We start from the raw sequence: 23,425 nt of genomic DNA on the forward strand, positions 1-23,425 counted from the left end.
TTCTAAGATGTAAAATAGATGGTCACATTGAAGCCCCCTTTCTGTACTTAATTTACATGTGATTTTCCTCATCTGTTCTTGTTTGTAGTAACCACATAAGCCTGATTGGTTTTGACTTATACAAGAGCAGCATTTTGAGCCCCTTCCTCTCTCTTTAGCTTGAGCACAAGATGTCTGATTCACTATGAGTTGCAGTGGTCTCGTTGGGTTTCTTTGTTTTGAATGTGTCTCCTCACTGGCTATTCTCTTAATACTGTGTAGGATCTCAGCATGTCTGAAGAGGACCAGATGATGAGAGCAATTGCTATGTCTCTGGGACAGGATATTCCAATGGATCAAAGGGCAGAGTCACCTGAGGTAACTATAGGACACTGCATCCTAAAGGGCATGACATATGAATCTTAGTATTCTGTGAACATTCTGCTGTAATTGCAAAGTAATGATAGAATTCAAATCTAAGGGAAGACCTGAGAAGAGTGCTAATCCCAGCTTTGCCATCTGTCATTGAGCTACCTTGTATTGACCTGAAACTTTAAGGGAGACAGATGAAGCATTAATCTTTATTGTCAAATAAGAAACCCAAAGTGTACTCAGTAGTGCCATTAGGCCGAACTTGGCTGTATATTCCTAGGTGACAGTTACTTTAATTTTCCCTGCTGGCAGAGAATATAGAACAGTGTCTAGAAATGATTTTGCAGGAGGTAGTATAGAATGCTAGAAATGACTTGACAGTGGAAGTTGTTTGAAGCGTCCCTCCCTTCTACCTTCCCTGTCTTGCCTTAAACTTTGTGGCTGCCACACCCTGGATGAAAGTATCAGCTGCTTGAGGAGAAGGTTGAGGGTATTCATATGGTAGAGCAAATACATTCTCAGAGTCTCTCTTATCTTTCCTCCTCCTCTCCTGTGTACTATTCACACTTCCTTCCCTGCTTCCAGGAAGTTGCTTGCCGGAAGGAGGAAGAGGAACGGAAAGCTCGGGAAAAGCAGGAAGAGGAAGAGGCTAAATGTCTAGAGAGTTCCAGGATGCTGACCCGTTGGAACAAGATGAGCTCCACACTTTCACAGATACTATGTTGCCAGGCTGCTTCCACCTTCTTGATGAGCTGCCAGACACAGTATACCGTGTGTGTGACCTGATCATGACAGCAATCAAACGTAATGGAGCAGATTATCGTGACATGATTCTGAAGCAAGTAGTCAATCAGGTGAGCTCTCAAGGGGTCAGAAGAGGGGAGTATGTGAAGTGGTTTGTCTGCCTGTGTCAAAACATGATTTCTGAAAAATCAGCATATTTTCATTCTACCTGATAGGGGTATATTCTCTATTTGGATTATTTCGATCTGGTAATCCTGAAACAGTGTATTAACTACATCACACACACAAAAATGTCTTTAGAAGGGAAAAACAAAGCTCTCCTTTTCTACTTTTCTCTTAAAATGTCCAAAATGTGCCTCACCCTTGAGTCAAGTTCGTCCCCTGGACTAATACTGAATAAATGTTTTTTCCTATGTAACAGCGACTTGAACAACTGAGTCCCCATCCTGATGAATACTTGTGACCTGTTACTTGTCCTCTTTTTCTTTCTCTAATTATGAAATTACTGTATGCTAATTATAGAAGTGGGATAAGAAAGAAATACCTTAAATCCCCACACCCAGATAGCCAGTTAACATTTCTATTGTATTTAAGTTGTTGGAATCTTGTTTTATATAATGGTTCATTCTAGAAGCAGGAAAGAAATAAAGGAAAACTTTTTTCTGAGCTTTGTAAAATAGAACTTTAATGCACGAGAACGTAAGTAAAGGAAAACTGGATAAAACTTTTTTTCACAGAAAGTTTTAGTGTCTATTTTTTAACAGTAATTCTGAGAGATAATGAAAGATTACTGATGGAAGTGTAAGTTGATAGAACCTTTTTGGGGTTGACTGTATGCACCAGGAAGTTTTAAAATATCATTTCCTTTAACTTAGATTTTAGGCTTCTTATAGTCTAGCCTAATAAAGTAATTGTTTAGTGGTGATCCTTTAGTAGCATACATCTTTTGATATAGATTCTAAATCCCTATGGTAAATATGGTAGATTTACCTGCCTTTCTTCAGTGGATGTGTTGGAGGCAGAGGGAGTATTTTAAAAGATTGAGAATATTTTCAGAAACCTCATCTTGCTCTGAGGTTCCGTGACTTAAACCTTTCTTTGTTCTTCTAGGTGTGGGAAGCTGCTGATGTATTGATCAAAGCTGCTCTTCCCCTGACAACAAGTGACACAAAAACCGTGTCAGAGTGGATAAGTCAGATGGCCACACTGCCCCAGGCCTCCAATTTGGCTACTAGAATCTTGCTTTTAACGCTACTTTTTGAGGTAAGTTTTAGATCTTTGGGGCCCTGTAATGCATTTATGAAAGAATTACCAAACACTTACCATATATGAGGAATTGAAGACGATAAAGAGAAGAATAAGGCATGAGTCCTGCATTTCATGAGCCCAGTTTCTGATAGGCTAAAATGCACGTAATTACGTATAAAAATACAGCATTCTGTGTTAGAGTGATGTCAACAGTTTTATCTGGGTTTAGGAAAGTCGTACGCATCACTTTGGATTTATGTGAGAAGGGCTTCTGAGAGCAAGCATTAATTGAATTGAGTCAGAATTATGAGGTGGTAGTTTAAAAGAAAAGTATTTAAATTACTAAAAGAGCTTGGTCATAGAATATTTTTGCTCTGAGGAAACTTAACTGGCAGCCACATAGTAGAGTAGGGTATGCAAATTGAATGTGGTCAATATTAGGCATTAGACGGAATCAGATTCCTCTCTCTTTTCCTTGCCTATTTAGTCAGCAGATTATTTGAGGCAAGAGAGTGTTTTGGGCAAGACCTGATCCAACCAACATAGGAACTAGAAGGCAACTGACTTTGGTCAAATGACTTCAACTGTGGCTCACTATTTTTAAAACCTGAACTTAATGAAGTGAACCCTTTACATACTCAGGAGATAAGTCCAATATAAGAGTCAAACTGTGTAACAGCTGTCTTGGGGGTTTCCTTTATCATAGAAGTGATAACTCTTACTGTAGCACTTTGTAAAGAGATACTTGTGGGAAAGGTTTCAGAGTACTAAAGAGAGAATCATTCATGGACCCCCATCTAAAACAAATCACAAGTAACAGTCTTGTATTTTCTTTTAGTATTTTTTCCTGTTCATTTAAACATTGGGATAAGACTGTATAGAAAGTTTTATATTCTTTTTGTTTTATTACGACTATTTTCCTATTTGCTATACACATTACTCCATCTTTTGAATGTTCTCTAATTCATTTAAATAATTACCTATCCTTGGACATTTACTTCCAGTGAGTTCCTGTTAAAAGTAACACTTTAGTGTAGCCCCAGTAAGACAAACCATTAACTGCGTTTAATTATTCCATTTTCCTTGAAAGATTATAAAATTTCTCTGTAAATCTAAAGCTTTACAACTTCAACACTGTTAGACTGCACAGCCTAGGTGACAAACCGTTTCCATATTAAGCATATACTAATATGCCAGGCACTGGGTACTTTATATTAATATATATATAAAACCTCAATCATCACAATTATTCTGAAGGTAAAAATTATTTCCTCTGACCCATGAGGAAACCAAAGCCTAGAAAATTTAACACATCTTAGATTACACAACTGGTAGATGCTAAGGGGTAAAATTTGAATTCAACCAATTCTATTATTATTTACCCTTATGTTCCGCTATCCCATGCTAATCTTTGATACTGAGTAGAAATTGGTATCTGGTTGTTTTGTTTTTCCCTTCGATCTATCAGGAGTTAAAGCTACCTTGTGCTTGGGTGGTTGAATCGAGTGGCATCCTTAATGTCCTAATAAAACTCTTGGAAGTGGTTCAGCCCTGCCTCCAGGCAGCCAAGGAGCAGAAGGAAGTCCAGACCCCAAGTGAGTGACCCTATATCTATCCTAGTTTCATTTCTATTTCCCTGGGACATGGGCCTGAATCAGGCACTCTTCTGGGGCATGTATGGGGTAAATTTGTGGTACTTCTGTAGTTTTAAAATTGTAAAGGAAGCACCTAATGAAATTAAGATACATTTTCCCAATTCATGCAGGTTTCTTGCTTGCCCAAAACAGATCATTTTTCTTTTTTAGGTGGATCACACCAGTGTTGCTCCTGATTGATTTCTATGAAAAGACAGCCATCTCCTCAAAAAGGAGAGCCCAGATGACTAAGGTGTGTAATGTAGTATGTGTGATTGCAGGACGGTTTAGCTTCCTGAGGCAAGAGTAGACCAGAAGAGAATATGAGAGAGTAGTGAAGAATGTAGAAGTCTCTGACCAATGTATAAATCTCTTTAGGGATTTTCCTAGCTAGGTTTCTCTTCTGAATAATTTACTGTGGAAGTAAATTTTGAAGGAGCATGCTATCTCCAGAGGAGGAGTGGCTTTTCTGTTATGTAAAGGACTGAGTATACAGCAATCCTTCCAAAAAGCAAACACTCCTTAGATCAAGATTATTGTGCCACATCATCTCACTACGTCCTTGGGAACAGGATTTTTGTTTCAGTACATCTCAGGTGATCATTCCCCTTTTAGGGAAAATCAGTGGAAACAAACGGAAAGTAGAAGATGGCAAGATAAGGGACTGTAGATAGATAAGGGACTGTAGATAGTTTTTTTGTCTAGGAAAAAGTACCTTAGTCTGTTTTGCTGTTGCTATAACAATACCACGGACTAATTTATAAACTATAGGCTGGGCATTGTAGGCTCACGCCTGTAATCCCAGCACTTTGGGAGGCCGAGACAGGTGGATTACCTGAGTTCAGGAGTTGAAGACCAGCTTGGGCAACACATGGTGAAACCCCATCTCTCCAAAAAATACAAAAATTAGCCAGGCGTAGTGGCGCGCACCTATGGTCCCAGCTACTCAGGAGGCTGAGGTGGGGCTAGAGCCCAGGAGGCAGAGGTTGTAGTGAACCAAGCCGAGATTGCTTCACTGCACTCCAGCCTAGGTGACAGAGCCAGACCCTGTCTCCAAAAAAAGAAGATATTTAGTATAAACTGTACAAGTTTATTTGGCTCATAGTTCTAGAGGCTGATCTAAGGGACCACATCTGGTGACAGCCATAGTGCTGCATCCTTCTGTTGCAGAAGATGGAAGAGGAAGAGGTGTCCAAACTTTCTTTTATTTTATTTTATTTTATTTTTTTTGAGACAGAGTTTCACTCTTTTTGCCCAGGCTGGAGTGCATTGGCGCGATCTCGGCTCACCACAACCTCCGCCTCCCGGGTTCAAGTGATTCTCCTGCCTCAGCCTCCCGAATAGCTGGGATTACAGGCGTGTGCCACCACCCCAGCTAATTTTGTATTTTTAGTAGAGACGGGGTTTCTCCATGTTGGTCAGGCTGGTCTTGAACTCCCGACCTCAGGCGATCCACCTGCCTCGGCCTCCCAAAGTGCTGGGATTACAGGCGTGAGCCACCGAGTCTGGCCCAAACTCGCTTTTATAACCAACCCAGTCACAATAACTAACCCAGTCCCTGGATAATGACATTAATCCATTCGTGAGGGACAGAGTCCCCATGATGTAATTATCTTTTATTAGGCCCCACCTCCCAACACTGTTAAATTAGGGATTAAGTTTTCATCATCTGAACTTTAGAAGACACGATTTTAAACGTGTAGCGGAGAGACTAAGGAATGTGAGAGTAAATGCATATGAAAGTTTTTCTCTTGGTTTTTAAATTTATTAATTGTCCAGTGTATTTCTTTTTCCTGGTTGAGTTTTAGCAGTGAACACTGATGAAGTTACTATTTTTTCTAATAATCAACCTTGAAAGGAATACAAAGAAACTTTGTACTTTTATATTCAGTACCTGCAATCCAACAGCAACAACTGGCGCTGGTTTGATGATCGCTCTGGGCGTTGGTGTAGTTACAGTGCAAGCAACAATAGCACTATTGATTCTGCCTGGAAATCTGGAGAGACAAGTGTGCGATTCACTGCAGGCCGAAGAAGATACACTGTCCAGTTCACTACAATGGTGCAGGTACATGCTCACTCACCAAGCTTGTCTAACCCGTGGACCACAGGCCACATGTGGCTCAGGATGGCTTTGAATGCAGCCCAACACCACACGTTGAGGTTTTTTTGTTGTTTTTTTAGCTTATCAAATATCGTTAGTGTAGTTTTTATGTGTGGCCCAAGACAATTCTTCTTCCAGTGTGGTCCAGGGAAGCCAAAAGATTGGACACCCCTACTGTAAACTTTATCAAAAAGAGGGGTGTTTTGGTTTTCTTCTTTATGAACCAGCATTCCTAACGTGTTATGAGGAGGAGAGTTACCATTACCTAATTAAGTATAGATTTCAGAAAATCGAGTCTTCCTAAGGTCATTGATTAGACCTTGGGTCTGTGGCAATTTGATACTATCCCTCTTAGAAATGATTTTAAGTGTTTAGTCAAGGGCTAGGGAGTGGTTAAGGATGGTATTTGCTCTGTTGGAAGGTTTACAGTTCATTATAAGGCCTTGTGTATGCCACTTGCCTTCTGGGGACTTTCAGGTTTTTTCTCTGTAAATGATAAAGGTGAGATAAATTGCCAGAGTTCCTTCTGTTGTAGCATTTTATCTGGGAGATGTCCCTCCCCTTCCCCACCTTTATAATTCCTTTTTGGTAGAGGTTTTTTTAATGTCTGTTTGAATTCCTAGGTTAATGAGGAAACAGGGAACCGACGCCCTGTGATGCTGACTCTCCTCAGGGTACCTCGGCTGAATAAAAATTCAAAAAACAGCAATGGACAGGAACTAGAGAAGACGCTGGAAGAAAGCAAAGAAATGGATATCAAACGTAAAGAAAATAAAGGCAATGGTATGTACCAAGAGTGTTTTACCTAAAGCTAATGTGCCTTTGTGGCTTAAGGTCTGGCCAGTTTCATTGCGAGTTAGTTTCATCAGCTTGATTAACAGATTAAAGATATATAGGCCTCCCTTATGCTTTTTCATCTGGTCTTAAAATTGGTATTTGGCATGCTTCTCTTAATAGGACCCACGTGCTTCGCCAGTTACTTAGGAGGGAGGCGTGGAAGGAAATAAACGTCAAGTTAAACTGTCTTAAACTGTTATTTTCCCATTTCATAGATACCCCTTTGGCCCTAGAGGGTACAAACACTGAAAAGGAGACAAGCCTGGAGGAAACAAAAATCGGGGAGATCCTGATCCAGGGCTTGACAGAAGATATGGTGACTGTTTTAATCCGGGCCTGTGTGAGCATGCTGGGAGTCCCTGTGGACCCAGATACTTTGCATGCCACCCTTCGTCTCTGCCTGAGGCTCACCCGGGACCACAAATATGCCATGATGTTTGCAGAACTGAAGAGTACCCGCATGATCTTGAATTTGACCCAGAGCTCAGGCTTCAATGGGTTTACTCCCCTGGTCACCCTTCTCTTAAGACATATCATTGAGGACCCCTGTACCCTTCGTCATACCATGGAAAAGGTGAGTGTGTTTTGTATCAGATTCTGGTTTAGCTTTACATCATACCTTTGTTCTCCTTGGTCTGAGAACAAATAGACTTCTGGTTCTTCTTACATATCTATAGCTGGATATGTATACTCTATACTCCGCCCAACAGAATTTTCCAACTCTGTGCTTGGGAGGGATGATCCTATTGCTAGAAAGTCCTCTCCAGCAATCTGGGTTTCTTTTTTTTTTTTTAAATCTAGGTTTCATTAACCAAGCCAAAAACTGTTAGTAAAGAACTGGGATACCTTCCCCTAAGTTCATACCTTCAAAATCATTCCTTTGTAGGAGTACCTCTCAGGTGTTCAGCCAAGAGCATATTCTCAAAACAGTGCATTTTGGAATATAAAAGTATAGTTAAAGCTTTTTGAATGTTTGTAATCTGCCAGGTACTGTGATAGACACTTAACAAATACCCATTGTGCAGATCAGAAAACAGGTTATTATATTTTGGGAAACTTATAAAGCAGTGGAAGAAATAGGAACATAATTATAAAAAATAAAAACATTTGTAAAGTTTAGACAACAGGCTGGGCGTGGTAGCTCACACCTCTAATCCCAGCACTTTGGGAGGCCGAGGCAAGTAGATCACCTGAGGTCAGAAGTTCAAGACCGGCTGGGTGTGGTGGCACGGCCTGTAATCCCAGCTACTTGGGAGGCGGAGGTTGCAGTGAGTCGAGATGGCACCACTGCTCCCCAGCCTGGGTGACAGAGTGAGACTCCGTCTCAAAAAAAAAAAACAGACAACAGTGGAGGGGTGAGGGGCAAATGTCCTACTAGTGAGGCTTTTCCTTCTTAGTACTTCTATAAAATCCTTTCTTCTACTGATTCTTTGTCATCAATAATGACTGTTACTAGACTTTGCTTCCATTTTCCTCTCTTAGGACATTGTTTCCCGCATTTATAAGTAGCGTTGCAATATGCGTTTTTGTGCCTAACTTTGTTCATGTTTAAGATGGTTACTTAGGGATTTTTAGTAATTGGATCAAAAAGTATTACAAGTATTTTTTTAACTTGCTTGCCAGAAAAGTGGTATCAGTTTTTGTATATCTGAGTATACATTTTAGATTCTTCAGACAGTTCTTTACACAGCCTGCTTGATTTCACCTCACATGTGCCAAATCAAGAGAGAGAGCTGTTTAAGGTAGCTTGTACAGTGATCCACAGTCCAGGAGATAACCCAGCAGGGAAGGAACAACTGTATACACCTCAATTCTGATTTTAGAAACTTGAAATACTTTCTATAAATAAATGTTTAAAAGTTACAAGTTCAAAGTGCTAGGAGAAAGTGTAAGTCCTCATTGGATGAGGGAAAACTTTTAAAGTTTTAAACTTTAGGTAAATTATAGTTGGGGTGTGGGGAACAAAGGAACATCAGTGACAGTCTTAATGTATCAAGATGGCAAAATGTAAACTCTTGATACTATTCATTACTAGTACGGGTGTGGAAAAGCAGGCATACTCTTAACTTTTGATAGGAGTGGAAATTGGTGTAGCCACATTCATTGGAGGGCAGTTTGATACTCTCGGTTTATCCTTTGACCTAGAAATTCTATGGCTAAGAATTTATCTGATAACTAGCATCAAGTATGCCAAGATGCATATGTAAGAATGTTCACTGTGGAATTGCTTGTAATATCAAGAAACTAGAGGTCTAATGTCCAGCAGTAGAGGATTGGATAAATTATGGCTCATCCTTTATATTGAAATTAAACTTTTCTGTGTTTATTAAATGGAAATTATTTTATAATTACAGCCAGACAGGCAAGATACAGAGGTTATAATACACTAAAGGGCATGATTGATTTGGTTAAAAAAAGAAAAAGGCATTAAGATACCAAAAGATGTTTTTCATTGTGCGCATGTAGTTTGCGAAATTATAGATAATGGAAAATGATACAATTGAGTTATTTTCTTCATGCTTTCATGGATTTTCCATTATTAACAAGCAATTTTATGAGAAGAGCAAAAGCATAGCTATATGTAAGCCCTATGTTATCAAGGCAAACAATATATAAATAGTTCAGTGTCTCCAGTGGCTATCATTATCTCAGACTGATGGTTGAATTTGAGACATAAAGAAAATATTTAATTGTGTTCCTGTACACTAAGTGGATTACAGTGTTACATATTTTTGAACCATTCTGATTTAAAATTGTAACAGTTCGGAGAGGCTCAGGAGCTGACACTTTAATGTGGAAGTTATGTGGGATCTATAGTCTTGACACATCTCCATTTTCTGTAAAGATCACATGCAGTCTGGTCTAATACTTGACAGTTTTGAGACATGCTGCAACTTTTTTATAAGCCAGGTTTTTTGAATCAAGAAAGGATGGGACAGTACTTAAAAATGAAATATCATTCTCCCAAAAATCAAAAGCTTTTAGTCTTGGTAACTCTTCCTTGACTGCAGTTGTATTTTTAGAAAGTAGTGTTTAATCGGTGGTGTTTCTTTCTCTCTTTACTAGGTTGTTCGCTCAGCAGCTACAAGTGGAGCTGGTAGCACTACCTCTGGTGTTGTGTCTGGCAGCCTCGGCTCTCGGGAGATCAACTACATCCTTCGTGTCCTCGGGCCAGCCGCATGCCGCAATCCAGACATATTCACAGAAGTGGCCAACTGCTGTATCCGCATCGCCCTTCCTGCCCCTCGAGGCTCAGGAACTGGTAAGTTGCACTTGCTCCTGGCCTTTGAGATTAAGTTTGTGGCCTGGTATAAATCCAGAAATTTATCTGTGAGGAGGTCTGTGACTTGAAGAGCCTCCTTAGGCAACTATTAGGACATTTGCTAGCTAGTTGATCATTTGGGTCAATTCAGTAGGTACTTCAGTAGCTTCTCTGGGCCTTGCCCTGTTGTAATCCCTGCCAGAGACACTGAGGACTCATTCATTCTAGTCCTTCCCTTCAAAGAGCTCATTTTAGTGGGGCAGTAGGCTTTACATATAGTTAATGGTTTACAAATCAAGTGATAATTGAGGATTAAATGGATGTACGTCTCGTGTAACACAGTGGGAAATAGACATCATCTGTGTATTCCTGTCAAGAAATGTTTGACCTGTATTTAATTATGAGGAACAATTAGAAAAATACAAATTGTGGGATGTTCTATATAAGACAACTGGCCTAGACTCTTCAAAAATATTAATGTTATGAAAGAAAAAAATACAGGATCATTTCTTCTAGAGAAAAGTAGTCTAGAGAGATAATCACCGCCAGCCTTGGTTGGGCTGTGGATGCAGATAAAGGAGATTTGGAGAAAACTGAGTGCTATGTATTAGGTAATATAATTGTATCTGTTAAATTTGGGGAGTATTATAATGGTATTGCAGTTTTGTAGAAAAATACCCTTGATCTCCTCTCTGCTGACTTTTTTGGTAATAAAAAAGAAAAAATACGTATGTCCTTGATCTTAGGAGCTACATGTAGATGTATTTAGGAGTAGTCACTTGGTAATTCTGGATGAAAAGTATATAGATGTTTATCATATTACACTATTTGAACTTTTCTGTAGGTTTGTTGGATTTGTTTTGTTTTTTAATAAAAAGTTGGGAAGGGGATGAAATTATTTGGAAGTTCTAGCTATGTGCCTGCCCCTGTGCTGGGCATTTCTCAATTATATCCTCATTTAATCCTCAAAATAAATTTGAAGAGTGAGAAAATTGAGGTTTGTTGAAGTAACAACTAGATTTCAAAACCAGTTTTCTTCTAACACAAGCCTTTACTATTTGGTAGTGCTGTATTAAATCCTGTGGAATTTAAGGGAAGTAGAAACCAGGTTTTATAGTAGAGTACTTGAACATTAATTGAAAATGGGCTCCTATCTCAAGCTTGTATATTACACATGCACCCTTCTGAGTCTTTATTAATAACGTAGTTTAGGTACTGGTTCATGATTGACTGGTTTTTCTCTCTCATTTTGGCTTAGCTTCAGATGATGAATTTGAGAATCTTAGAATTAAAGGCCCTAATGCTGTACAGCTGGTGAAGACCACCCCTTTGAAGCCCTCACCTCTGCCTGTCATCCCTGATACTATCAAGGAAGTGATCTATGATATGCTGAATGCTCTGGCTGCATACCATGCTCCAGAGGAAGGTATGTGGCTAGCCTACCTCAGGAGACTGGGCACTAGAGGATATGTTACTTTGCCTGGGTCATTTCAGCCAACTCATGGTTTAGTGAGCACTCGCTATGTGCCCATACTCTGGGGCTCAGATGAATAAGATACCCATTGCATGTCTTTGAAGAAGCTAATAGTCATATAGTATGACATACCAGGGTGATGGTAAATCCTTAGGGTGAGGCACCTTACCTAGTGAGGGTGCATAGGTAAGAAAATTTGTTTGTGTACGTGATTTCTAAAATGAACCTTTCATGGATGAGGAGATTGCCAGAGTTCTGTTATATGAGAATACACACCATACAGGGGGAAGAGTGAACAAAGATTTAAAAGGACATAATAGCATTCTGTGAGAGGTTGAAAATAAGACACCAGGAAGTCTCTAATGTTCTCATACTGAAGCAAAACCTTTTTATTGTTGTTTTATTGTTTATGAGCTGGAGACAATATTAGGAGGTGTGTCTGGGCTTCCTAACTGTTGAGACCACCACACCCATCCACCTTTATTCCTAGTTAAGGTGCATCTTACAAGCACTAGGAAAGTCATGATTGAATTGCTTGGAACATGGGGTTTCATTATAGTAAGGTCCTTCTGGATTTTATTCAGGACATACTTATTTAATAGGTCCACAGAATTGCCAAAAATTGATGAATACTGCCTTTAATAAGTAAAAGAAATCTGAGTCTTGACTTTGGTGCTTTTCATCTGTACAGCACCCTGATCCATATAGAATTCCTTGGTTCTCCTACCACCCCAGAATCTTTACCCTGTCTTATCACCTCCTCCTGAAATAGTTCAGCTATATAGCTGTGGCAATCATTTATTGACCTACTACTGCATGAGCAATACTGCCAGATGTGTTCACTTAAGGTTTGTAGTTACAGCTTAGGAAAATGAGACTAAGTTAATTGCCTGTGATCACAAGACTAGTTTTTGTAATATTAGGGTGAGGCACTCTAACATTATCTATAATATCACCATGTAAACAGTCATAGCCACTTGATGTGAAATTGACCAAGACTACTAGATAGGCATTAACATTGTCCAGTTGTAGAAGAGGTTTATTTTGTTTTTGATGGTTGTTACCGTTTTTCTAGCAGATAAATCTGATCCTAAACCTGGGGGTATGACCCAAGAGGTTGGCCAGCTCCTGCAAGACATGGGTGATGATGTATACCAGCAGTACCGGTCACTTACGCGTCAGAGCAGTGACTTTGATACGCAGTCAGGTTTTTCCATTAATGTAAGTCAATTCCAACAGCATATTATCTTTCTTCTCATTTTTTAATGCCTGTGTATTGAAATGTCTCAGTAGTTAGGGCTATCCCAGGGGAATTTCAAAAGTATTAATTTTGATGTATTTGTAAATTATCTGTTGACTATAAAGACAAAATTGGGGTATCCCTGGAGATTTTTTTTTTCCTCTCCTAGGATTAGAACTATTTCCTTAATTTTTTTTCTTTTCCTTTTCCTTCCCCACCTCCCCCTGCAGTCTCCCAGTCACTGTATTTATAATAGCTTCCCACAGATTATAGTATAAAGGTGTAAGGTGGTTAAAAGGTTGGCCAAAGAGAATCTGTGGTATTCCAAGCCAGTACCCTGGGAAGGAGTTCTGCCATTTGCAGACGGGTGTTTTTGAAATTCATAATAGCTCAGGAGTTTTCTTCTTCTACAGAGTCAGGTCTTTGCTGCAGATGGTGCCTCCACTGAGACTTCCGCATCTGGGACCTCCCAAGGAGAGGGTAATGATTTGCTTTTCTCCCTTCCGTGTTCTTATTCCTTAGGAAAACAGCTTGAAAAAACTATGGGTGTCCTGTGCAGGGGGGAGGAGAATACATACTTAATTATTAACGTTTACTTGTCTAAGTGAACTTTCTCAGGTGAGCTCGGTGTTCTGTAAATAAAGAGTCTCTATATGATAAAGTTAATGGAACTATAAGTTAACCAACCTAGTAATGGTTGCTATGGTAACATATTTTAGTTTTAACTTTTTAAATCACCCCACAGTTATTTTGGGGGCTTCTAAAAGCTGACTTACAGAGATTTTGTGCCAGTGATACTATTCTAGCTACATGCTTTACGTGGTGGATTCCCGCCTTCCAGCAGTGTTAACAGAGCCCGTTGACTACTCACCATGAACTAGAAAAATGTCACGTGGAAGTAAGTCTAATGAGACCTTTAAAGAGCTGCTTCTCCTTATATAGGAAAGGTCTTTGTGATCCAAATTAGGAGACATTTTGTTTAAAATCATACTAGTTCCTGGAGATAAATTTAAAAGGCTAATATTAGTGAAATATTGGTTAACTCATTTTACTGGGTTTACTGGCCATATGTAGTGTATAGTATGGATGATGGTGCTGATTCAAGAGAAGCATTGCCCACTATGTGGCAGACTATATTGGACACCAAAATGGATCAGATTTGTTCCCTGTTCTTAAAGAACTTTGTCTAGTGACTGAGACCTGCAAGAGTTATAATACAAGATAACTGCCAGAATGAAGGCATACTTGGATAAGGTATGATGGACACGTAAAGTGTCTTACAGTGTGTCTAGATGAGAAAGGAAAGCATTTATGGAGGAGATCAGCATTTGAGCTGAGCTAGATAAAAGTGTGCCAGGCAGACATAAGGGAAGAAAGAAGTAAGGGAGTAAGACATGTTTGAAGAACTGTTAGTAGAGTATTTCTGGAGTATGTAAAAGGAGGGAAATGGAGGGAGATGCACAAATAGTTGGGCAAAGCATCCCTGTTGTACTGTAACCACATACATCTGAGACCTGAGTTATCCTGGTTCTCTGCTCTTCCACTGCAGTGTCACAAGAGCATTCAGTTTGTACAAGTAGCTTAAAGGGGAGGAGAAATAGCATTCTTTCCATCTAAGACTTGATTTTGCCAGTGTTCCAGTGTGGAATTGAACCAGTGTTTGACTTTTCTCAACAGCTTCAACTCCAGAGGAGTCTCGAGATGGGAAGAAAGATAAAGAAGGGGACCGGGCCTCTGAGGAAGGCAAACAGAAAGGCAAGGGCAGCAAACCTTTAATGCCTACCTCCACTATCCTTCGTCTTCTGGCAGAGTTGGTGAGGTCCTATGTTGGTATTGCTACCCTGATTGCCAACTACAGCTACACTGTGGGCCAGTCTGAACTGATCAAAGAGGTAATATTTCCAACTTCTACTTAAGATGTTATACTGTAGTTCCATCACTTGGGTACCGCCTGTGTCAGACACTGCTGGGAAGCTGTGCATGCTAAGTGCTAACCCAAGTAATGAGTGAGAAGAGGCATCTTAAGACATGCAAGGCCGGGTGCGGTGGCTCACGCCTGTAATCCCAGCACTTTGGGAGGCTGAAGCAGGCGGATCACCTGAGGTCAGGAGTTCGAGACCAGCCTGGCCAACATGGCAAAACCCCGTCTTCTACTCAAAATACAAAAAAAAATTAGCCGGGCGTGGTGGCGGGCGCCTGTAATTCCAAACATTGGGGAGGCTGAGGTAGCGGAATCACTTGAACCCAGGAGGCGCAGAGATTGCAGTGAGCCAAGATTGCACCATCGCGCTCCTGCCTGGGTGACAAGAGTGAAACTCTGGCAAAAGAAACTTGAAAGAGCTAGGCCTTTTTTCATCATGTTCACTGAGAGAGTTAATGAGATTTGTTCTATTGAAAGTCCCTTGTTCTGCATTGTGGAGATTGAAAAGGGAAGACTGGAGTCAGAGAGACCAGTTAGGAATCTGATTGAGTAATCTAGTTAATGTATGATCTTGGTGAAGTTGGAGGAAAACGGGTGAGTTGAAGAAACATTTTTAAGGTACAAATGGACAAGAAATGGGTTTCGAAGATGAAGAAGGAAAGACTCAAGGATGTTTCTTGATTTGTGGGGGGTTTTTTTAATTGCTTTTATGGGTTGGCATCTAACAAGAAAATAGAAGGGGAGTGGAAGGTTTGAAGAGAAAATGTGGAGTTTTGAAAGGACAGTTGAATAAACCTTATAAATAAGAATGTAGGTGTTTATCTTCCAGATGTACTCACATGTGCAAAGACACCAGATGTGGTAGCAGTATTGGTAATAAAAATATAGGAAAAGCCTAAATGTTCATTAGTAGAGCTGTGGAAAAGAATGAAGTGTCCTGATGCGGGATTATCCTCAGGTTAGATTTTTTTAAGTTGAGTGGGCCACTTTGAGAAACTATATCATGTTCCCACATATGTAAAACGGGTGCCCAGATATTTTTTCCCATAAGGGTGCCTTGTTTTGTGGATCACATTGTAATTTTATGGTTAGTAAGTGGCAAAAGGGTCTGAGAGTGAGTAGGGGCACTAGTGTTGCAGTCGTTGAAAGCAGCTGCCATTTTTAAAGCTATTCTTACTTTAATCCAAGTTTAATATACATAGAAAAATACACAAATCTTTAAAATAGTCTATTTTTCCTAGGAAACCACTAGCCAAGTTAAATAAAGCATTACAAGCTCCCCAGAAGCTGCCCTACTTGTTCTTTAGTGCATCTCCTCCCAACCATTTCACCTTCACTCATGATAACCATTATCTTGAGTTCTAGTGCCATAACTTGGTTTTGTAGTTCATATAAATGGAATCACATAGAATGTACTCTTTTTTTTTTTTTTGCCTGGATTCTTTTGCTTAACATACTCGCAAGATTCATTTTGCGTGCAGGTGAAGTTTATTTTCATCTGTATAAAATTCCACTGTGGAATGTACCATGTACCAAAACAAATACATCTTTTACCCATTCTACTGCTAATAAATATTTGGGTAATTTTCCCTTTGGAGCTATCACAAATAGTGCTGCTATGAGCATTCTTATGAATATGTCTAAGTTGGTGAACTACCCAATTTCTGTTGGGTAGTATATGCTTAAGAGTAAGAATTGCTGACCTCTAGAATATGATAGTTGTTCTGCTAATGCCAAAAGTTTTCCGGAGTTGCCAGGTCAGTTTATATTATTACCAGCAGCATATGGGAGATCAACAGTTGGTGTTTTTTCATTTTACCAATTTTAATGGGTTTGTAGTGGTATTGTATTATAGTTAAAATTTGCATTTCCCTGTTGACCCTTTTTTTCATGTCTTTATTGGCCATTTGTTATTCTCTTTTGGAAAATGTCTGTTCAACTCTTTTATTCTATTTTCCTATTGAGTTTTTTAATGTATCTGTACATTATAGGACATAAGTCCTATAAATACATAAATAGGCTCCTTTTTTTGTTTTGAGACAGAGTCTCGCTCTGTTGCCCAGGCTGGACTGCAGTGGCGTGATCTTGGCTCACTGCAAGCTCTGCCTCCCAAGTTTATGCCATTCTCCTGCCTCAGCCTCCCAAGTATCTGGGACTACAGGCATGCACCACTGCGCCCGGCTAATTTTTTGTATTTTTAGTCGAGACGGGGTTTCACCACGTTAGCCAGGGCGGTCTTGATCTCCTGACCTCATGATCTGCCCGCCTCTGCCTCCCAAAGTGCTGGGATTACAGGCGTGAGACACCACGCCCAGCCAGGCTTCCTTTTTTTAAGAGAGTCTCTCTTTGTCTCCCAGGCTAGAATGCAGTGGTACAATCATAGCTCACTGCAACGTTGAATTCCTAGGCTCAAGTGATCCTCCCACCTTAGCCTCTCAAGTAGCTGGGACCTATAGGTACATGCTACCACGCCCAGCTAATTTTATTTTTTGAGATCTTGCTATATTGCACAGGCTGGTCTCAAACTTCTGGCCTCAAGTCATCCTCCCGCCTCAGCCTCCCAAAGTGCTAGGATTACAGGCATGAGCCATCACACCTAGCCAGGCTTTATTCCAAAGCTTTAACTCATTTATGCCATTTGTATTCATAATGTATAACAGCATTACCTGTGGATTAAGACATTTAATTACAAATTTATTAAGTATATGCCTAATATGTGTCCAGTGACCTACTAGTACTGGGTACTGGTAAGTGCTTTATAATACTATTGTTAATCCTCACCTCCACACTGCAAGGTTGTTGATACTGATCTCTTTAATAGAGGAGAGTAACTTGCCTGGGACCATACTACAGAGTAGCAGAGCTAAAATTGGAAGCTAGGGCTGTGATTCCAAAGCTAAGTCCTTTCTATGTGGTTATTCAGAAAACAGTTTTAACTTTATATGTATTCACCACTGGGAAATTAATGGTTATTTCTAATTGTTTTGTTTTAACAAGGTCACTCTATTCAGTTTCCCAGACTCGAATTATTCAATGCATTTTCTTTATTGAGGTAAAAGTTATATTACATTTTCTTTATTGAGGTAAAAGTTACAAATCAAACATTTAAAGTGTACTATTGAGTGGCATTTAGTACATTCACAGTGTTGTGCAACTGTTACCTATCTAGTTTCCAAAATATTCAGTGTATTTTCATCCAAAATTTGCTTGAATGACAACAGAATTTGTTTCTAAGATACGGAATTGTCTAGGCAGGAATTATAGTTAGAGAAAAAAGAAGAGTCTGACTTAATTTCCTTCCTCTATTGAGCCTCTTTCGTTATTTTAAATAACCTTGCATTAAATATTTTTGCATATTAGTTTCTGTGACTTTGCTGTCTCTTGCTCAGCTCTTACCAGCTTCTATTGTAGCACAGGGTCCTAGGCACATTGTGTCAGTAAATAATTTCAATTTAATTGAGCACTGAAGGGTTTATACCACTTAATTAGGAATCAAGGTTTGAGTCCTCAGCCCTTGACTAAATTCTTTTGTGCAAGCCACTTTTTTAGGGGGCTTCAGATTACTGCTTATCAGATGAGAAAATATTTACCTATTTATAGATTTGCTGTAAGTAGTTCTATTAAATAACACATGTAAAAATATTTTAAGATAGGTGCAATAGCACATACATGTAGTCTCAGCTACTTGGGAGGCTGAGGTGTGAGAACAAACTCCCAGGAGTTTGAGGCTGTGGTGTGCGATGATCATGCCTGTGAATAGCCACTGTACTCTGGCCTGGGCAATTTAGCGAGACCTCATCTCCTTAAAAACATTTTAATAAAAATAAAGTTTTTTAAAAATGGTTTTAAAAATACATGACATCTACATAACAATGTATAAGCGTGTAGTGGGAAATGGGTGGCGTTTGGAAGTTTTCTAAAATCCAGGTTTACTCCTTACTTGCTTGTATCTTTGAGCCTTGGCTTCTTCATGTATAAAGTGGACATAATAATCACTCATTGGGTGACTTAAGGAAATATTGTGTGTGTGTATCTTTGGTCCTGTGCAAATGATATGGCATAATTGTGCTTGTAAGTAAATGTCATGATTCATGACTTTTCAGGACTGCAGTGTGCTGGCTTTTGTTCTGGACCACCTGCTCCCACATACCCAGAATGCAGAAGACAAGGACACCCCTGCCCTGGCCCGCCTGTTCCTCGCAAGCCTGGCTGCAGCAGGGAGTGGCACAGATGCCCAGGTGGCCCTAGTGAATGAAGTAAAAGCAGCCCTGGGACGGGCACTGGCTATGGCTGAGAGTACAGAGAAGCATGCCAGGTAAGATTCGTACCTGATCCAGGGCTAATAGCCAAGAACATCCCCTTACTCTTTTCTTAGTCCATGGGTGGTTTTGCATTTGGACAAAACTTCTTGTCATACTGGCATCATACACTCTCTGGTCCACTCAAATAGTTCTGGTGCTTGAAAATACCCAGAGCACTGATTACCATTAGAGTAAGTGGGTAAACATAGAGAAAATAAAGGGAAATGTTAAGTGGATTTTTAGGGTCTTCAAGGAAGTTGAGCAGGTTATTTGATCTTATATTTTAAATTTTATTTAAAATGGGGGCTGAGCGCGGTGGCTCACGTCTGTAATCCCAGCACTTTGGGAGGCCGAGGCTGGTGGATTGCTTGAGCCCAGGAGTAGGAGTTGAAGACCAGCCTGGGCAACATGGCGAAACCCCATCTCTACAAAAAATTAGCTGGGCATAGTAGCACCTGCCCGTAGTCCCAGCTACTTGGGAGGCTGAGGTGGAAGTGTCACTTTAGCCCAGGAGTCGGAGGTTGCAGTGAGCCAAGATTTCGCCACTGTACTCCACCCTGGGCTACAGAGTGAGACCCTGTCTAAAAAAGAGAAAATGAATGCTATCACCTAGGGAGTGTGTTTTCACCTGTTTGTTTAGATGTTATTTCCAGAAGGAAGCACAAAAGTTACAGGAGGGTTATCTGAGGCTATTTTGTAAAGACTTGGCCTGAGAAATGGCTATATTCGTATGATAGAGATGTCAAACTTCTCTCCCAGGCTTCAGGCAGTAATGTGTATCATCAGTACTATCATGGAGTCCTGCCCCTCCACCTCCAGCTTCTACAGCAGTGCCACAGCGAAGACCCAGCACAATGGCATGAACAACATCATTCGGCTCTTCCTGAAGAAGGGACTGGTTAATGACCTGGCTAGAGTACCTCACAGCTTAGACTTGTCCAGGTAAAATCATGCCCCAGCCCCAGGCTTTCCTTCTCTTCAGCCTCACTATGTGAAGGATGTGGAGGTAGCTGGTGTGGTGCGAAAACTCTGGGTACAAGTGGGAGACCCGACTCTTTCTTATTGTGGCTTTTAGCACTTGTCTTTCTTAAAGCCTTGATTCTTACTTGCTATAAACTCGAGAGTTGAACTATTAGAGTGATTTTTTTTTTTTTTTCAAGCTTCCCCCATTTTAATGAAAAATAACCACTTATTAGATTATATGTGTATTATAAGAAATACAGATGAGTAAAAATAAGAAGTATTCCTACCACCCAGATACCATAATGACGTTATTGGTTTTATTATTCAGTGTTTTTCTTTGTATGCATAAATAATGTATTTTTTACTAAAATGATATTATATGATACATGTTGTTGTGTTGGGGGAAATTTGGGGCATTTTCGTTTTTATTTTCAGTTACCGATCACTTCTTTGCTATGAAAATAAATTTCATCCTACCTAATGCCCAAATCCATAATTAAGCATTTTTCTCCAAACCAGAATCCAATTAAGGACTTGTTTTACATCTGGCTATGTCTTCTGAATCTCTCTTATTCTAATACAAATTTTTTTTTAAATTATTTCGATCTTTGTTTTTGTTTTTCATGATTCTAGCTTGTTGAAGCGATCATGTTTTTGCCTTCTAAATTGGTGCAGTTGCTTCCTTGCAGTGTAGTTTAACTTGATCCTTTACTTCCTGTTATTTTCTGTAAACTTCTAGTTAGATCTAGAGGCTTTAGAGGCTTATTGAAGCAGTTTAAACATTTTGGGCTGAAATGTGTAGCCTAGGTGATGTATAGCTCATATTGTATCATGGGAGACACATCTCCCATGGTAATTGCACTTTTTTTCTTAATAGAAAGTCATCTCTGTTGTTATTTTGGCACTTTACAGATGTCTGCACTATCAATCATATACCTAAATAATAGCCTTAACATCAGTTGATAATTCTTGCCTGGGTCAGTTATTTGAGGCTATGAATAACAGCTTACTAATTTCTCATTTCGAATACATGATTAACTGGCATTTTTCTGTTAGCCCCAAAGGGAATGTCTGGTTGTGCTAAAATACAAATTCTATTAGGCAGTATAAAAACTTAATTTCTTAATTTTTTTCTATTTACATTTGAGATTCAAATGTAGGTTATTTTCTGGCTTTCTATTTTTTAAGTCATATTATGGACTCAACTTTTCATTGTTTTTTTTTTGTTTTGTTTTTATTTTTTATTTTTTATTTTTTATTTTTTTTTTTGAGACGGAGTCTCGCTCTGTCGCCCAGGCTGGAGTGCAGTGGCGCGATCTCCGCTCACTGCAAGCTCCGCCTCCTGGGTTTACGCCATTCTCCTGCCTCAGCCTCCCGAGTAGCTGGGACTACAGGCGCCCGCCATCTCGCCCGGCTAGTTTTTTGTATTTTTTAGTAGAGACGGGGTTTCACCGTGTAGACCAGGATGGTCTCGATCTCCTGACCTCATGATCCACCCGTCTCGGCCTCCCAAAGTGCTGGGATTACAGGCTTGAGCCACCGCGCCCGGCCTTGTTTTGTTTTTAAACTGGTGATTGAATTTATTTGGATCACTGCAGTCACTTTTTCATGCTCAAATTATTATACCTTGGACGTATGTGACCCCTTCAAGATGACTTAATTGTCCTATTGCTACAAACCTATCAATTTTTTGAAACATTTATAAATCTCAAACTCACAGTACTGTAATGAACACCATGTGTCTAGCTAGATTGACCACTGCTGAACATTTTGCTTTATTTCTTCCCTTTCTGTCCTTTCAGGAGCTGAATCATTTGAAATTAGTTGCAAACAGTATAAAACTTTACCTGAGTACTTAATCATCTGTCTCCTAACAACAGACATTCCCTTATATGGCTACAGTTCCATTGTCATTTCCAAGAAATTTACCAATAATATAATAATACTAAATTTATATAATTTTATATTGACATACTCCCAGTTATTTCAATTATGTCTTGTACTCTGGGGGAGAGTGTTTTGATCCAGGCTTCAGTGAGTTATCACATGTTGCATTTGGTTGTCACATTTTTCTTTTCTTTTTTATGACATTTTCCTGTTTTGATGAATCCAGGCTTGATGTCTTATAGAATATCTCACAGTCTACATTGGTGTAATTGCTCCCTTAATGGTTAGGGTCAGGTTAAACATTTTTGGCAAAAATACTACATGGGTGATATTTGCCCTTCTCACATCACTTCAGGAGACAGGTAAATACTACTTGGTCCCATTACTTGTGATGCCTAATTTGATCACAGCTGAGGCTGGTAGATCACTTGAACCTAGGAGTTCGAGGCCAACCTGGGCATCATAGTGGGACCCTGTCTCTGCAAAAAATACAATAATTAGCTGGTCGTGTACGTCTGTAGTCCCAGCTACTTGGGAGGCTAAGGTGGGAGGGTGGTTTCTGTTAGATTTCCACTTTGTAATGAATAATTCCATTACTATCATTATTCTTTTTGATACTCACTGGGCCTGTGGTAATGATCCCATTAATTTTTTCTCCCCATTTCTGTGTTGTTTTTCCTCTTAATAGAAACGGTGTCACTATGTTGCTCAGGCTAGGCTCAAGCAATCCTCCCATCTCAGCCTCCCACAGTGCTGGGATTACAGGTGTGAGCCATCACACGCAGCTGTCCCATTAATTTTTGAAAGCTTTTTGGCACAATATACCTTCCTTGCCCTATTCCTGGGATCACTTGTTCTGATGAGTCTTGGTTACTTTTAGTGTGATATGGTATCAGAGACTGCTATCTTGGTACTAGTGGGTACACACACACACACACACATACACACACACATACATACATAGGCTCACACATAAATGCACACATAAAGCAGATAAAAGCAGAGCTGCTCTTGTTTTAGTCGGCACCTAGTTGGTCTCACACACCTTATTACACTTAGAAATCACACCACACCTTCAACTGCAGCCCGTTGTACTTTTATTGAACTCTAGGAAGCCCTACAGAGTGTAATTTGAAATTCACAGAACTTCAAACTGTTATCAGCTGAGCGAGGAGGGCAGGTTGCCTGAGCTCATGAGTTCGAGACCAGCATGAGCAACATGACGAAACCCCATCTCTACAAAAAAATAGAAAAATTAGGTGGGCATGGTGGCTCACGCCTGTAGTCCAGCGACTTGGGAACCTGAGGTGGGAGGATCACTTGAGCCTGGGAGGTGGAGGTTGCAGTGAGCCGAGGTCATGCCACTGCACTCCAGCCTGGGTGACACAGCGAGACCCTGTCTCCAAATAAAAGAAAGAAAGAACTTTTATCAGGTTCCTTCCTTTGAGCTCTTAGGGTT

The 23,425-nt window shown here is 39.9% G+C and overlaps 1 protein-coding gene across 1 annotated transcript in view; it reads left to right on the forward strand.

Annotated features, from left to right (window-relative positions):
- HUWE1 (HECT, UBA and WWE domain containing E3 ubiquitin protein ligase 1) overlaps window positions 1-23,425 on the forward strand; it is a 109,287-nt gene that overhangs the window by 65,352 nt on the left and 20,510 nt on the right. The window contains 16 exon segments of the mRNA XM_033201619.1: window positions 262-357; window positions 937-1,012; window positions 1,015-1,205; window positions 2,206-2,358; window positions 3,812-3,942; window positions 4,149-4,230; window positions 5,869-6,045; window positions 6,705-6,864; window positions 7,134-7,492; window positions 9,985-10,180; window positions 11,439-11,606; window positions 12,730-12,875; window positions 13,308-13,374; window positions 14,572-14,786; window positions 18,919-19,130; window positions 19,876-20,058. Of these exon segments, the coding sequence (XP_033057510.1) occupies window positions 262-357; window positions 937-1,012; window positions 1,015-1,205; window positions 2,206-2,358; window positions 3,812-3,942; window positions 4,149-4,230; window positions 5,869-6,045; window positions 6,705-6,864; window positions 7,134-7,492; window positions 9,985-10,180; window positions 11,439-11,606; window positions 12,730-12,875; window positions 13,308-13,374; window positions 14,572-14,786; window positions 18,919-19,130; window positions 19,876-20,058 (2,612 nt within the window).

This window comes from Trachypithecus francoisi, unplaced genomic scaffold (assembly GCF_009764315.1).
Source record: "Trachypithecus francoisi isolate TF-2019V2 unplaced genomic scaffold, Tfra_2.0 Lachesis_group6, whole genome shotgun sequence".
Classification (NCBI taxonomy): domain Eukaryota; kingdom Metazoa; phylum Chordata; class Mammalia; order Primates; family Cercopithecidae; genus Trachypithecus; species Trachypithecus francoisi.